The sequence below is a fragment of the Anopheles stephensi genome, chromosome 2 (genome assembly GCF_013141755.1).
Source record: "Anopheles stephensi strain Indian chromosome 2, UCI_ANSTEP_V1.0, whole genome shotgun sequence".
In the NCBI taxonomy this organism is placed as follows: domain Eukaryota; kingdom Metazoa; phylum Arthropoda; class Insecta; order Diptera; family Culicidae; genus Anopheles; species Anopheles stephensi.
In genome coordinates this window covers 79,446,200-79,462,821 of record NC_050202.1, presented here as the reverse complement: position 1 = coordinate 79,462,821, position 16,622 = coordinate 79,446,200, and the positions used below count along the sequence as shown (strand labels likewise).

Genomic DNA, 16,622 nt, shown 5'->3' with positions numbered 1-16,622 from the left:
TTGCTAACGTCCACCAGATCACGAAAGAAGGGGGGGGGGGGGGGCTTTTTATTTACACAACAAGGGTTCGGGTTGAATTAGTCGCCAAAGAACCAGATGGAATTTCAAACAGAAGAAACCAACGAATAGGATACGAACGGTGTGCCTTTTCTCCGAGCGACCCGGGCCTTATATACATCCCACCCAACCGATCAAACATGTCAAACCAATAAGATTAAATTTCATCTATACAATAATTTATTAAGTTACCGATTAATTGCTATGTAAAGTATCGTACAGAAAGAACCATCAGGTGTTACGGAAACTTCAATCCCACTCGTTCATACCCCGGGGGTGGCCTACTGCCACCTGTTCGAACAATCTAAACGTTCGTTCCGCTCAAACAATCTTAACCTACACACACACACTATCGCATACACGCACGCAAACACGCTCGCAGGATTGCTTTTGTACAAAAAGGAAGGATAGTGTGGTATGGTAAAGGTGTCTATACATGTTACAATCGCAACGCATGCTAAGTAACTGGCGCCGCGCGTGCTAGACTGTGTCTCTCGTTCGCTCTTTGTACAATCTTTTCGATGAAAGAAAATGGCCGGTACCGGTTATTAGTTTCCGTGTGGGTGGGTGTTGGTTTTTTGGAGGATTCTGGATGGTGGCTGTACTGTACAATTTTGGGTGGCTGTGTTGGGATGTTGGATGCAGCGTTTGCAGCATAGCGCGCGCACACACACATATTGTGAGTTGGATGTTGCTATCTTTACAAATAAATATCGTTACACGCATATCGCAACTGGGGTAGAATCGAAGCTGATTTAAAAAAAAAAACAAGGAAAGGAAATTCCTACTGTTGTGCATACCCTACATGAATCGTGATGAAGGAACAATCGGCTAAATGGATGGTGTTAAGTACGCAAACACAACGGTTGCATAATGCTTGACATTAGCAAAGCGTACCGTGATCGGTCGATGCGCAAGTAGTTCAAGTTCGAGTGTGATTTATATCGAATTGCCGTGTGACATACAATTTGCTTGGCCGCTTGGAAGCAAACCTTACAAACTGGTTCGCATAAAATCACCAACCGAACCCGCTTGCTAACCCTGCACCGCATCAGGACTTTGTCCGTTGGCTCGAACAACAAATTTGATATGGCATCAAATTCCTGCACGTCCTTCGAAAATACAAAAAAACACGCAAAAACACATAAATGCTAACCGCAAGAATCAATTCTAGACGCTAACCTGATCAGTGCGCGAATATCGTGGACTATGTATAGTGTGCTGACTGTTTACCGGTGACCATGTGCATTGGCGGTGCACCTGTTGCTCGCTGCTTGGCGTACCTGCCGATCTCTTTCCGTTTCTAGCTATGGAGCCTGCCTTTGTGAACATAAAATTTTGAAGATCCCAATCTGCATCGGATCGTAGCGGCCTAAACACGTATGTTGCTAACAGCGAATATCGATCAGTTCACCGATCGGTCAGTATGCAATGCCTGTATGCCTACGCTATCTGCTGTGCGCAAACGTTCAGTGACTTAGAAATAGCGCAAATTTCGGTACAACGCATTCACATCTGGAAAATGGAAAGAAACACATTGGACATGGTGTGTTGGGGAGGGGCTGCCGTACGCGGGGGTTTCCGGGGAAGCGAGTTTACGAGGGGTGTTTGTTTCGCATTAGTTACATGGAGTGGTAAACTACACACATACCCTGACACACACAACACAAATACAAAAACACACAAAGCTTCCGAGAGGACAAAGTATCCCTTGTGGTTCCAGTCGGTGGTTTTAGTCTGGGGAACACTTCGTATCGTTCGTCCCTTTACGCATCCCATCAGTGCCTTAGGAGTGGACCCGGTTTAACGATGATCGGATTTGTAGAAGGAAACGGTATTGACGGGACATGGGAAGGGTTGGTAGGGTTGGATGGGGTTGGCTTTGTGCGTTGCAGGACGTAGGCATTTAGTAGTAATCTAGACGAGGGAGCAAATTTGATGCATGAGTTTTGAGCCTTCCACGTATCGGCTGCTTTCGGTAGAGCCGTTAGCGAGAGCTTTCAGGTCAGGTTAGTACTGAGCAGTACTACAATCGAGCAGCAGAGTTAATGGTAGTAGTGACAGAAGCGGCAAAGCATTCGGCAGCAGAAACATAGAACGTAGGTATGGCCTGGCTAATCGTTCTAATCGTTTGTTAGTTGATGGCAATCTGAAGAGGGACGGAACTGGCTGCCACCAGCAGCTGGAGAGCTTCCATAATTAGGCGTATATTTACAAGAGTTCTTCCCACGGACGCTGACTACGCCGCACAGGTGTAATGCTTTCGTTTAGCGTTGTTCGCGGCTGATCGGAGGCTCATTTGCCAGTGAGCCAGTGTTTTCAATCTGCATGCGATTAGTATCACCGAGAAGGTCTCTCGGCCAAGCATTCTGCTAGCTCATTAGGGTTGGATTAATTGGAAGCCACGGCATGCACTCTGCGGTTTGTTTGCATTTGGAGATGTGAGTAAGTGTGGTTATATCTCGTGTGCTCTATGTACATTGTACGCCATCGCGCACGGCATTGTGGCGCTGGCCGTTGGTAAACATTCGATCTTACAGGGTCACCACAGATTCCCAGTCTCACGGCTGTGGTAACGGTGGTTGTGGGGAAAATGCGAAGATATAGGGTTAGCATAGGAAGAGGGCAGCTGATTAGTGGCAGAATAGTGTTGGTAGTAGTGGTAGTAGTAGTAGCACGACTCAAACTCAGTAGTATGCCCACCCCGTTGGCACGGGCCCACGGAGGTGTTGGATCGGGTAAGGCGGGGCAATGTTAGTGGGTGTGGTAGTATTTGCTTTTTTGTCCAACTAGACAAGGCGCAACCCCCAACTATTATTCGGTCTTACTCTGGGGCGTATTCGGTGGCACGAAACCGTATCCGGAAGCACCGACAATGACTCCGCTCGACTCAACTGGAGCATCAGCGGGTGCGGGCGGGAACACAACAGGTCCTGTGGGCAGAACAAACCAATACGAGCGTTAGAGAGCGTTAAGGAGAACGTGTTCATCTTATCTAGCAAGCAAACAAGAGAAGAAAAAAAAACCCCGCAAACGAAACGAACTCCCAATCCATTACGCCATTCTCCAAAACCGAATCAGCTGTCACGGCGGCTGGACTTGGCATCCTGAAACATTTCCGACCGAAGGATCTCTCCAATCACACGCTATTTCACTCAAATGGTCCCCGTCTCCAATGTAGCTACAGCTGTCATCGAGACAGCACAATCTAAAGCAAAGCTAAATTAAACTACCCTTAAATGTCAACTACCGTAACGTTTAACCCATACTTAGCGCCTTGTACGGTGCCGACATGCAAATAACGATCGTTTCGTAGTCGAACCCCGTAATTTAGTACGAGATCTTGTGATTTTTTGTTTCCTCTGTACAGCTTCTTCTATCGCATACAATCTCCGCATCGACACTACCTTTTCCGATTAGTTTGTCCAGGTCCAAAAATCACACGAGTGTTTGAGAGATGTAAAAAACCAGCATCAAACCGGTTGGCCTGCTGGGAACCTAGCGAAAGGGGGGATGGAAAACTAACGTTTCTAACAACGATTACCACTTCACCACCGAATAGTGCCCTCGCTAAAGGTCACCCCACACACTATGCTACAGACTCGTTCTAGTTCACCACTCGGCCAGGCAAGGGGAGTATGCCCGGCCATCGTACCGGCCTAACCTAACAACTACTCCCAACATCACATCGGACCACGTAAATCACACTCGAACGTCTCCGGGAGGGCTTATGCAAATTATCGCCCGCAAGCTTACGTCAAACCTTGTTTGAAGTTGATGTGATCGGTTCGCCTCCTTCACTGACGCCGCACGAAAGAGAAATCTTTTTGATCGTTTCGTTACAACTCTTCCTGTTATCATTACTTCTTCGTTTTTTGTTTTTTTGTAATGATAGGACACACTGACGTTCAAGTTCACGTCAGAATCTCCCGAACGATTCCCCCCGCTCCACAACATACCCATGCACCAAAAGTTGTAACCACTCACCTCGGTTCTGTCTTGGATCTCTGACACCAGCGTTCAAAGTACCTGACAAATCCTGTCCACCGAATGCAGTCGGTCCACCAAAGTCACCGGTCAGCGAGGCAAGCCCGAATTGGGCCGTGTGCGGGAACCCGAATCGTTGTCCGGCGACGGTGGCTACGGCCAGCACGAGAGCGAAGAAGACGGTGAACTGCAAACGAGACAGAAGGAGAAACAAATCTTAATGTTATGAAAAGTGGAGCTAAGTACAGAAGAAATGGTAATCAAAAAAAAGCACACAATAATTGAGCAGACGAGTAATGCCGGTCAGGAGGCCCCCGCCAAATGATGGGTCTATTATCGCATCCAACTCGGCAGATCAGTTGGAGGCAATCCGAAAAAAAACGCAACAGTCCAATTCTTTCTTCTTCTTCTTCCTTGGCACTACAACCTCGAGAGGTCTCGGCCTGCCATTTCTGGCTTTCTGTGACTTGGTTTTACCCGTAGTAAAGTAGTCAGCCCTACGTACGGGGAGGCGGTCTGGATGAGATTTGAACCCCGGTCCTGCCGTATGAAGACCGGCGCCGTTATCGCCTCGGCCACCGGACCACCTCGTCCAATTCTTTACCGGCGAGCTATTGCACGATTCTCTTTTGTTTTACCCACCGAAAACAAATGATAACTTCACCATCCATAATTCAGGTCAGATTAGACATATCTAATCCACTACTGTTCGGTGCAACGGTAAGAACGCGAAACTGCAATAATCATCGCTCGGGCATACTACACCCAGAATCGCTAGCGGTTTTTCGAACAACCAAACACTAACTGTCCATTCGGGAACGAGTGTACGGGAAAATGGCGCCATACCATTTTGGGCTTGCACAACACCATCGCAAACAAAGCGAACAAGACGAAAATTGCACTGAATCACTAATTGATTCGATGATAAACGTGTTATTTCAACCGATTTTCACCACAACCACGCGGTAAAGCAGTATCTCGCTCATTCGATCGTACAAATTATGCGTTTAATTATGCTGCGAAGCTGACCGGGACCGGGGCCGAGATCATTGTGTGATGAAACTCATTTAATTAAAGAAAAGCCGTTTATTGTTCCCTCCCATTATGCTGTACGGCCGACCGTTAGCATACCAGCGCGATCGAATAAGATCAATAAAAACGGGGTTGAACGAGACGGTGTGACGGTTGCCTGGCGGCACATGCCGAATCCGATCGACTGACCGAGCCTCGAAAGCTCATTAGGCAATATGATTAATATGCATTCGAATGCACACCGTCATGCAGCTAATTGATGCTATCCGGCATAAGCTCCCGGAACCCCGAACCGACCAGGGCGATCCAATAAAGCGGTATGCAACGGTGCACACTAAGACGGATGATTTGATTGCTGTGTGTCGAACGGGATAACCGTATGTGATGCGATTCGCTTTGTCTTTCTCTCTCTACATTCTGGCCTTTTTTTCCTGAAGGGTTTCTGGCACGCTGATTGACCAACGGAAAACCTGGCTAAACTTTTCGCTTTCGTTTACGGTCTGTGCTGCGTTTTTTCTTTTCAGCAATTCTCTATTCACACACATTCGAGCATGTGCACACGTACAAACGATCACCCATGTTTGTGGTTGCCATCTATTGTTGCGCATCGTGTTGGCCTCCCGCTTTCCGCGATGACATAAAAAAAGCCCGCCGAACTTCTCCATGGCACATGGCCAAAACCCGCCAACCGCATTAGCGATGTGTGAAAACTGATTTGCGGATTACCTCAGCGGCTGCCAAAAAAATCGAAAATCGAAACTCCCTCCTGCCTCGGTGGAAACTCGATTTGAAACATAGGATCATAAAATGACCACAATAATCGCTGAACTGGATTTTGGCCGTCCGTCCGTCGGACAATTGGCCTGGCCTGGCCGGTTTCAACTCCACACCGACCGAAGCATTGTCTGCGAAGATCTCACTTTCTTTTCAAACCCGATCGCTTCTCATCGAACATTGTCGATTTCCTACCTACGGAGCTGCCCTACTACTGTCCGGAAGCATACGTCAAGTACGTCCACCCGGGAGGAGCGGCCGAAGGTGGCTCCCCGGAAGGCTTCCCATTCATTCGCACAACCTGTTCCAGTCCGGTCGCAGTTCGGATGTAGCGAAAGCGAAAGTCCCATAAACCTGGTCGCCCGCCGGATGGACGAGAGGTCCGCTACCAAGTACCGGTCCGCAATCTTCTGATAGGAAGTGGAAAACAACAACGCTTCAACAAACGCGCGCGCACGGTGAAACAGAGACGGCTCGTGGCCGTACATTCCGTTATGTATATTTGCGCGATTTTTGCTTCCAGCGGGTTAGGCCTACCGTCCGCTGAGGGGTAGGCTCAATAGGCGAGCCTAGGGACGGCGGGTAAGTTAACTAACACAGAGCGAGATCGGTACACAATGTAACCACGTGCAGCACGAGTGTCTGCTAGATCGTGGATAGAATTAGGTGAATAAGCTAAGGTTTTCCTCCACCTTCTTGCTGATCTAACTGGTTCGATCGATCGCCGTGCAGTAACAGTGACCTGGTTCACTTTGTCTGGTTGGTGGTCTAATTTGCATCACCAGATTCTAGCATCGGCCAGGAGTTCGTGCAAGAACAGGCGTGTGGATAAAAAGCTTTGTACGGGTTACTGACGTATTATGGCTTGTTATGCCATAATTCCGAACACACTGCAGCCAGAGCTACAACTAGGCAACTTCAGCACGGGAATCAGGCAGTGTAGCGGGAAAAAACACTCTACCGCCAGATAATGGTGCCCTGCAGGATTGAGAAATTATTGCCAGTACTAGGTAGGGAATTTTCCCTCTTTAAACTCTCCAATCTCTTCGCCTACCCGCGGGCACAAGTGCGATAAGTAGGAGGCATTTTAAGGGATTCCACCAGGAGCTACCGAACAGTGAAGTCCAACCTCCTCATGGCACCATGGAAACCATTAAACGCCGAAAACAAGAAAGTGAATGCACTATCACACCAGGCACGTGCCCCAATCGACAATCGCGACATGTTGGGGGGCCTTTTACGTAACGCGATGGTGATTAAAAACACTGCTCGGGAGAGAAATAAATTCTACCTCAACGAAAACATCACATGACACCACATGGAGGCTCATTGCATTGCGAAGTAATTCTCTAACGACAAGTACTCCGGCGCCGAAATATGACGACCGCCAGTACGTCCAGCAGTAATGGAAAGACTGACGATCCCATTGGAAAGATCGGTGATTGAACCGGCAGTTGAACCTACAGCCCATTAGTGATCCGACTCTCCGTTTCGCCTTGCTCTCATCCTCGTGCCTAAAAAAGGATCAACCTTTTGTTTCGTCTCATTTCCGTATCATCAACATCATCGCCCTCATCGTCGTCGTCGTCGTCACGGTTCTAATCGTGATCGAGCTGCCAAGGATCGGGAGTTAGTTGACACTTTGACAGGTTACAGCGCACCGTCGTACAGCACGATCGTGATCGGCGTAGAATCCGCTACCTCCCCATCACTCACTGAAAGTGATCATCAGCCGCAGTCGGCAGCGCTCCACCAACATTTCCCCCCCCCCCCTCCCATCTCGCAAACTAATAATGTACGCCTGCGGTCACCGTACGGCCGTACTGCTGACCGACTGCCCCATAGCGCCCAGTTTACCAAGAGATCCAATTGCATAATATTTCATCTCGAAGCTGGAGTCTTGTAAATACCCGGCCACCAACTCCACCTGCCACCGATCGCGGCTAAGGAATCTTGTTCAATTCTGCTGAAATTTCATCATTTTTCAATAAAGTTCCTTTTTATTGTCCCCTGCCAGACGCTCACCAAGTGCGTCACGGTTAAGTGGTTGCTTCGGACGAAGCTAGAAAACATGATCGACGCACTTTTGTAGAACAAACTTGGCCAAGAAAAATGATCAGCAATCGAAAAAAAAAACAACAACCACAACAAAACACCCGTGTACAAATATTCAGCCTGTTCGATCTGGTTTATTTGGGAAGTGCCAGCGGAAGGTACGGTTTGGCTACGGCAACGATGCTCCAGCTCCATGCCGACCGATACCGCTACTGACCTACATCGGCAAGGCCTTTTCGGTGTACCGCTGGGAACCGCTTTAGCTTAATGATCTCCAACGTGTGGGAACAGCGGAGGGAAAGGGAAAAGGGTGCTTGTTCAGTGCAGCAGTAGTTCCGCAAGTGCATCACAGGCGCCTACCCCGTGTAGTGGTGGGGTGTTTGATATCGCGAACGTTAATGACATTCTTTTGCCTGTGAGCGCATAGGCAAAAACAACGGAGGCGGACTTTGTTGACTTTGGCCTGTTTTTTTGTTGTTGTTTTCGTTACGTATTTTTCGTCACGGTGCTCACCTGCCCGAGCGCCTGAATGTATACACATCGATTACGATCTATTTATTACCACCCGATCTTGTACATCCCTCCCTCCCCAGGCACGGTTCCTTCCCTTTTCTTCACCACCAACCGGAAAGCTATAAGTCAAACGGCGAACTGGAGGCAAACCCGGACCGGAGCAGATGGTGGCTCCGGTCCGATTATGAGAAAACACCAACTGAGTGTCGTTAATAGAGTCCGTTACTTGGCAATCGACCGCTTGAACTGATGTGATGGGACGGTTGTTAAAATCCCATGGTCAGTCACCGGTGCCAAGTGTGTGTGTGTGTGGCGATCGATCGGGACGCAAAGTCGATTGTGCAACGTGAACCGTAAACTTGTCGCATTCTACTTTTTTACGATCATCAATGTCTTTTTTTTACGTACGTCGCTCTTTAGGTGGTAGCGAGTTCAGTCGAGCGAGTCGGCGCGAAAATTATGCCAATGTTCGCGGCTCGTCAAGCAAAACTGACCGTGCCGTCGGTGAAACCATCCTGCTAACCCGCACGATTTTACATCTCGACCATCGTTTCCTGCAGGGAAATGGTACGCTAGCGAACGACACCACTAATCCTCCGGTACGGTGTACTGCTTTCCATATTTTACGGTGAACCGCTCGCGTAGTTCGATCCGAGTGGTCAGTTCCGTCGGCTACCGTGATTTCCCAGTGCAAAAATCACACTGACAGCTTGACAGCGTTTGCCGGGCCGTCCGGTGTCTATTTGCACAGCACTCTCGTTTGCATTTGGCCGACCCAACAACCCTCGGACACTGGTGTGGAGTGTCGTGCAAAACCGCTTAATAGATCGGACTGTGGCAATTGTCACAGCACATTCGCCGGCAACCAAACAAACAAACAAAAAACCAATTGGACGCGGCAAATGAAAGCGGCAACCTTATGGGCTTTGGGTTGAAGTAACGGACCAGTCCATTTTCCCAGCGCCGGTGGTTTTCTGTTCGAGTGTAATGCATTTTAATTGGCCTCCGAATGGGTGGTGATCGAAAGGCGGGGCTCGCTGCTCGCACAGCTCCCTCGTCGATCAGCTGGCAAACTTGACCCACAAACCCCTCGAGAAGCTCTGGCAGAATCCACCACGGAATCCACCAACTTGTTCGGTTGGCAACCACCCGTCCGAGGGCTTCACCGAAGGGGGTGGCAAATTTTCCACTCGCACGTCAAAACGGTCAATGACAAGCAGGCGGACACCACTGAGCTGCATACATTTGCCTGCTTCACTTACGATCACTTGCACGTCACGTACGAGACATAGGCGTTCTTTGGTTGAAAAATCAGTTAAATCTTTTCAATGTGTATCACACCTTCCACCCACAATTCTCACACCGAGGTGGTTATGGTACGCGGCATGGAGATCCGTTACGAAATTCGAATCACCGTTCCAAGCGAGCTGAGGCAGTTTTGCAGTCACTCCACGCGCACACACACACTCTACAGACACTTCGGACCGAAACACGAAGGCCAACCGAGTGGCTTCATCGAAAGGGACGCACAAAAATTTGATCCACACACACACGAATGCGAAGCCTTTTAACACCTACCCCAGACATTCGGCAGAGACAGGTGCTTTTAATGAGCGGTTCCTTTACCCCCCCCCCCCCCTTCACCCGCACCCCATTCCCTTCTTCATCCCCAGAGCCTGGCCAAAAAAGAAGCCCACTCAACTGGCAACACTCGACGGCACCATCGTCCTTGCGCGTAAACACTGACGAAAGTCAAGGTCCTGTACGAATTGATGCGCCATCTCGACCATTGAGCGATCATTTATCACAAAGAAAAACACACACGCACATGCGCGTGCGCGCTTATGTGCTTTTATAAGTGTATTAAAAAACAAAAAATGCGATTTAATTGCAGCGTGTTTGATGTTTGTTATTTGGACGTTCGAACCAGTACCGTCACTATCATTTGTACCGTGATCATTGGTCGTGATGTGTGCATGATCCGTTTTCACAATTCATTAATCTTTCCTGTGTTGACTTGTGTTGTACGATTAAAGCACCGTTCGGTGGTGGATGCTGTTCGGAAACTGATCAGAACCGGAGGTGAATAAACGGCTGCCATCGAGCGGGACTGGAATGCAAATGATCGAACACGAGATGGCCGCTCCGGACAACATCTGGCCAACCTTGAGATACATTTACATCGGCTTAACTGCCGGTTCTGCCCCTCAAGGCGACTTGGAAAGGAGCGTGCGTAATTATACCGACGGAACACATGCTAGGAAGCGGAGGGTTCACTACGCAGGTTCACGATCGGAGCCGGTCGATATGGTGCGGACACGAACCAGAAGGCGTTTGCATCTCGCCACCTTCAAATTAAGTCCTCCCCATCAAGTGCGCCAACGATAGGGAAGTAGCTGTTGGAGCTGTTACACGCTTAAAAAACATTAAAAGTCGCTTCACTTTCTTTCTGCATGCTGTACACAAAACGATTCCATGCACGTTTGGAGCAGTTTTACTTTGTTAGAAAATAATTGTCTTCCCAGCGTGCCAGCATACCAGAAGGAAAGAGAAGGGAGATAGGCGTAAAGTAGTTTGGTCCGATTACCGAGCTGCTCCTTGCCTTCCGCTAATGGAGGAAGTGAACATTCCAGCAAGCGAACTTAAAACCAGTTGCGTCATTAGTCGATATGCTTTGCCGGCCCATCGGTCGCGTTATTGTCCCATTCCGACGGTCTGCGTACGGCCAATGAAGCGTAGCCGGAATAGGGTGCGAGAATGAACGGAACGGTCCGGATGCAGCGTACCGTGCAAACAATCCGGGTTGCGACTCACACGGCGACGCTAAGAATGTCGTGCGCGATAAATTATAGGGACGTCACCGGGTGCACACCCAGCAGCACTTTGCATTCCGACACCGAAATCGAAAATACAAAATGGAAAACAAACGGGGGCCCAGGAAACCATAAACCTCGCTGCTCGCTGCCTGTCTTTTCTTTGCCGACTTAAGGACGGACATGGTCAAAGCCAACTGGGACACGGTCACGCATTCGCAGGAGGGCGTGCAGCGGTTCCAACGTGATCAAGCATTAATTGCCTTTTACAGCTGATCGCTATCACGAAAGCCAACCGCCACCGATGGATTCTTAAGCGCGTGCCCTCGGCTCGCGTCAGTTTAATCAAATCGAGCAGAAAACTATGCGTAACATTTGCAAATTTGACGTAATACTTGAGCTGGGAGGTGGGAATCTGGCAGGCATTCGATTGTCGGGGCCGGATGGTCGGCCCGCGTTCGTATTGTTGAAATACGTTGGAAGATTTATGGGGCCAGTTTTTCTGCACTCGCGCCACTAACCTTGCACTGTCCGGGCACGTACTTTCTGATTCGAAAAAACAATCACATCAAAACCGCTACGCACAGTGTGGAAAGAGACGCCCTCCCGAAAGAAACCCAGCGAACGTAACGCACGAATTTGCGCCACCATGCAACCCCGTTGCATACGAAAAACGCACTACGGAGCCGGGCTGCAGCAGGTGGAACTAAATTTGGGCGTTTGTTGCTTTTTTTGATTGGGTGTGTTTGCATTGAGTCTGATTTTCTTGGTGCAAAAGGAAAATTACAGCCCAGTCACCCTCAAGCAATGGGGAGGATGACTACTAGGCGAAAGTGAATTGGTACAAACGATACAACAATAGAACAAAAAGCAAACCACCCCGAAATGTTGGATCGTGAAGCGTTTCCCAAGTGGAAAACAATTTCCTCTCTTGCGCAGCGAGAAGGCCACCCTGGACAGGAAGCGGTATGAAATTGGCCGTACGCCCTACAGCCTAAGGGAACGCACATCATCGAGCTAAATTTCAATATGGTTCGCATGCTTTGCGGAAGTTGCCGCACACATCCGAGGGAACGGATGGATCAGCGCGATATTGCATGGTTGGTAAATCGGATGAACGCCCGGTTGGTGTACAGCCCGGGATCGAATAACTGTCATTTCCTTCGCAACACATCGTAGCCCCCGGCATGTGGTAGCGGCATGCCGATCGCCGATCATGCCACAGTTGTGCCCGATGGAAAGTGGCATTTTTCTGCTGCGCGATCACCCCTACGCATCGCTGCCCCTAAACTATCCCCCATTTCATGAACTGGCCATAATGAGACGGTTACAACGAGGAAGGGAAAACAGAAATCATTGGCCCTCCACTGTGGCGTCATTCAGCATCAAGTACGCCAGGGAAGCCCCATCAGTACGGTGCGAAGAAAGGTTCGTCGCTTAAACTGCGTGTTCGCGCATCGAAGTCTTTTGTATGCATTCAGCGGCCCATGATTGTTGAAGCTTCTTCACGCTTCAGATAATCTGTACGGCACGCATTTAAAGCGATTATCACGCATTAGCGTTCGATTACGAGTTGGCAGACAGCGTTGGTTTTGGGAGGATATCTTAATTCTGTCCAAAATTACCAATTAAACATACCATTTGAAGGTAGCTTTTACTGAGGGTGGTTTGGAAATGTTTTATTAATAGAGAGATTCAATCAAACAAATTAAACTCAAATCGTTTAGAGGCATTAAACTGCTAGTTGTCTTTAAAAATGCAATGACATTCGATAGCATCTTTACCACATGATCGTTCTAATCATGGTTCCGTTCTACTGACCCACCGACACTGTGCCATCGTTCGAATGACCGACCGCAAAACCTTACTCATCATTCGTGGTGAATCAAAGCCACAGAATGCCCTTCGTAAATCTCTTCCTCTCTTCCCCTCAACCACGATAGTATCACCAGACGGCTCTCTGTCTCGTAACACATCGTGTCCACCACACAGTATCTCGCGAACCGTCTAATCATAAAATCAATGTCAATGACGCATCACCAGTGGGTCTGTCCGCTTCCTGGGGGTAAAGCATTCTGCCGCTCAAGACAGGTAGCGTTTTTCCGACAAACGATTTTTTTTTTCGTCGGCCCCCTGAGTCGTCTGATGTGCCTTAATTAAGCGCGATACACCGATGGATGCGTCAAAAGATTCGAAACGGTTGTCATGTGTGTCGAGTGTGCGTATCCGCGTACAGATCGGCACCACACCGCACGAACCGCTGACCTCCATTTTGAACTTGTGACGATCGGAATGTGAGCGCGTACAGTCTGCGGCCACCGTCGGCGCCTCCACCCCAACCCTCCCTTGCCTCGTCCGTTTGAAGGTCAAACGGATATGAAGGCTACGGAAAACGGTGCGCCTCGCTGATTCCATAATGACAATTAACGGCTCACTCTCAATTTTTTTCTCTCTTTATTTTATTTCGTTTCGTTTCCTCCATTTTCTCTCCCGGCGGCTACCAGCGGCGGGTGCACGGAAAGGTCAAAAACCATCGGTTCGGTTCGGTTCCTCCGTGCATGATGCAGTGCTTCGCGGAAACTCGCCATCGACTGCAGCTCCCGTCCAGTCGCGGTCTGAATGATTCGTTTAAAAAAGGGAAATCTTTACACTACGACCTGATGCATCTTTGTGTGTGTGTGCGTCTTCTCTCTTTTCCAAACCGGTTCCTGCACGTGCTTTTTGCTGACACACTCAATCGGTAGTGGTAGAGGAAAAAGTCAATGGAAAATCAAGTCCACCAAACGTTCCCTGCCGCTACACGTTACCTGCTTGTGGAAATACGCACCCTTGGACAACGAGCGTGGATGCTGAAGGGCCGCATAAATCAACCTGATGCATTCCCGAACGACATATCCCTATCGCATGCCGTTCGTTTATCTTCTCCGCTACTGTCCACCATCTGATCTGGCATTGGCATTCGGAAGCTTTTCTTTAAGCATTTCGAAAGCTGACGATCATATCAGTCCGAACGGGAAACATAATAGCCAGTTCCGACTCACCTTCGACGAAGGGTTTCCGGTGCGGTCCGCTCCGCATGAAAACGGTTCCAACAGCGGTACTACACGCGTATGCTAATTTGAGGCTTATTAATCAAAATTTCCCTTTTCTTCGATCACCGAAAAAATGACCCTTTTCACGCTCGATAAAATATGACACCGGGCTCGTATAACTTTAACCCATTAAAAACAGGTTAGAAGCGAGCACGAACTGTGTCGTTCGGAACGAGATCAAAAGTGTGCTAGTAGATTGCAATAAAGCAGCGGGAATCGATGTTGCGCCGAGGTCCGAGGTGAAGGTGAATTTTGTGCAAGAGAATGCCGTGAGAATGGCTTGTGGACGGACGGAATTTATGAGTCTGCAAAAGCGTTAATTTAAACATTCCAGCTACCGATCTGAAGAAGAAATAGGATAGGGGGTTTCTGCTTTACTACTATCTGATAAACGATCATAAATCGGCATTATTGTATAATGGAGCCTGCTGCTAAATTCGGGATCGGTAAGGAATTCTACCACGCCCGGTTTGCCGATGGCCAACAGGCTCATCAAACGGTTGGTTGGCCATTCCTTTCAATTTCCATTATGCCCGCCCCGGTGATAAACAGAAAACCTGTCTTTCCAGGCCATGGGCATGTTGTTGCTGGTTGGTGTGAAATTCGTACACCACGCTGCTGTGAAACAAGTGAAACAGACTAACCTTACTTACTGTTCGGGTTTGATGTTGTATTGTTTTTTTTTTATTTTGTTCGCACTTTCAAGTGAAGTTCGTTGTTTGCGGCTTGTCTACGCGCAGACACTACAACTGCGGTCTCGAAAAGCGGGAGCCTTGGAAATGGAAATCCAATCGGAAGGTAATCCCACATGTACAACCACCGCCGTCCTCTCATATTTTGCGCTATGAAAATGAGGCAATTTTCAGGGCATGAGTTTAATAAGCAAAAGGTTAACATTACTCTAAACCGCTGGCATAAACGATTCCGATTGAAAAACCTGACCCTCTTCCGGTACATAATCAACGGGGTTGGGAAAAATCAAACGATCAACGCTATTGAATCCGAACGAACGGTTCAGGGTGCCAGCCAAGGAGGCTGCCATCGAAGAGAGTTGGCGCGGCGAGGTCAACTGCACGGGGGCACAAATTCCATTGCCGTTAGAAATGGCACGTCGGAAGGGTGTTTCTTTGGTGTGATAGGCGGGGTTGGTCCGGAAGTGCCCGCTAATCGATCGATCGTCTCATCAGTAGAGCCGATCTTTCAATCTTTCCACCGTGTGCCGAACATTACAGCGTGCGCTCACTCTTTTGCTTCAACAGTACATTTATGACTATCGCACCTCCGAAGAAACGTTTTTCGGGAGGGTAAAAAAAAACGAGTCGGGGTTGCGTTAGGCTCTCGCGGTTTCTTCAAGCGTTTGCTGGAAGGGTCTACATGCCGGTAAGGTGTTTGTTTTCGGATAATTCCCTCAAGACACAACACGCAAAACGGCGCTCCCGCACTTCCACAAAAACGTTCACACAAACACACAGACATACGCGAACAAATATGTGGATAAGCATGGTGGAGCACATGGAAGGAAAAAGGCACACGACCAAACACAAAACGAGCCATTAGGAGTAACGAAACAAAACAAAAAAGTGTTTCTCTAAAAATAAAATTAAGAAACACACACCAAACACCCCACAGCTGCCTATCGTAGCTTGCTGCAGACGGGTTGTGTTCAATAGCATCGCTTGGAAGCATACCCCCGATCCGGTTGCTTATCACACCTCAGTACCGATCGGTACGCTCTTCCTTTCTCCGGAGGGCATCTGCGCGATCATCGCCGCACGGAGCACCGAGTCAGGCGGATAATGAGCCATTTTTCCTTGCCTTTCGCACCAACACCACACGAACCATAGCGCGATGAAACCACCGTTTGAAAGTTCGACCCGGCTGGACCGTTTCACTATTTGCTCCCGCCAAAACTATTCACTGTTCTTCAACTGTCACACCAGAACACTAATCCTTGTTGTGCTTAAATTACTAAACGATTTCGCTCAACGGCAACGACCAAAAAACTTACTAGATTCATAGTGATGATTGGTTTGAATTTAGTATCAGCACCACGCGACGTATCACAGTTTGCAGCTCCCGCACTTGGTGGACGTTGGTTAAGCACTGTTGGTACGGACACACACACACGCGCGGCAAGATCGGGTGTGTGAACCAGCTGAACTTTAGAACGACGGAAAGGTGGGAATGAAAAACTCCGAAAGGGGGGGAAAACTTTAAAGACACACGGAGGGACTAGGATGATGTGTGTGTTTGATCCTGGCTGTTGAAGCACTGAGCGTGGAATGATCTGTCGGTAGCC

General features: G+C 48.7%; 1 protein-coding gene across 3 annotated transcripts; it reads right to left on the bottom strand.

Annotated features, from left to right (window-relative positions):
* Nucleotides 1–214: 214 nt before the first annotated feature.
* On the bottom strand, nt 215–16,622 carry LOC118505447. Of its 3 annotated transcripts, XR_004905423.1 has the most exons (5): nt 16,332–16,621; nt 4,045–4,231; nt 2,886–2,990; nt 1,709–1,974; nt 215–1,572 (listed from the first exon to the last, which is right to left on the bottom strand). XR_004905423.1 is itself a non-coding variant. In XM_036041245.1 (4 exons), the coding sequence occupies exons 1-4, from the start codon at nt 16,338–16,340 to the stop codon at nt 1,535–1,537; spliced, it is 339 nt and encodes a 112-aa protein (XP_035897138.1). In that variant the 5' UTR covers nt 16,341–16,622; the 3' UTR covers nt 215–1,534. The 3 variants fall into 3 exon arrangements, 2 of the variants coding, with proteins under 2 accessions (XP_035897138.1, XP_035897139.1); XM_036041245.1 differs by lacking the exon at nt 1,709–1,974 and having other exon boundaries at nt 16,332–16,622; XM_036041246.1 differs by having other exon boundaries at nt 215–1,974.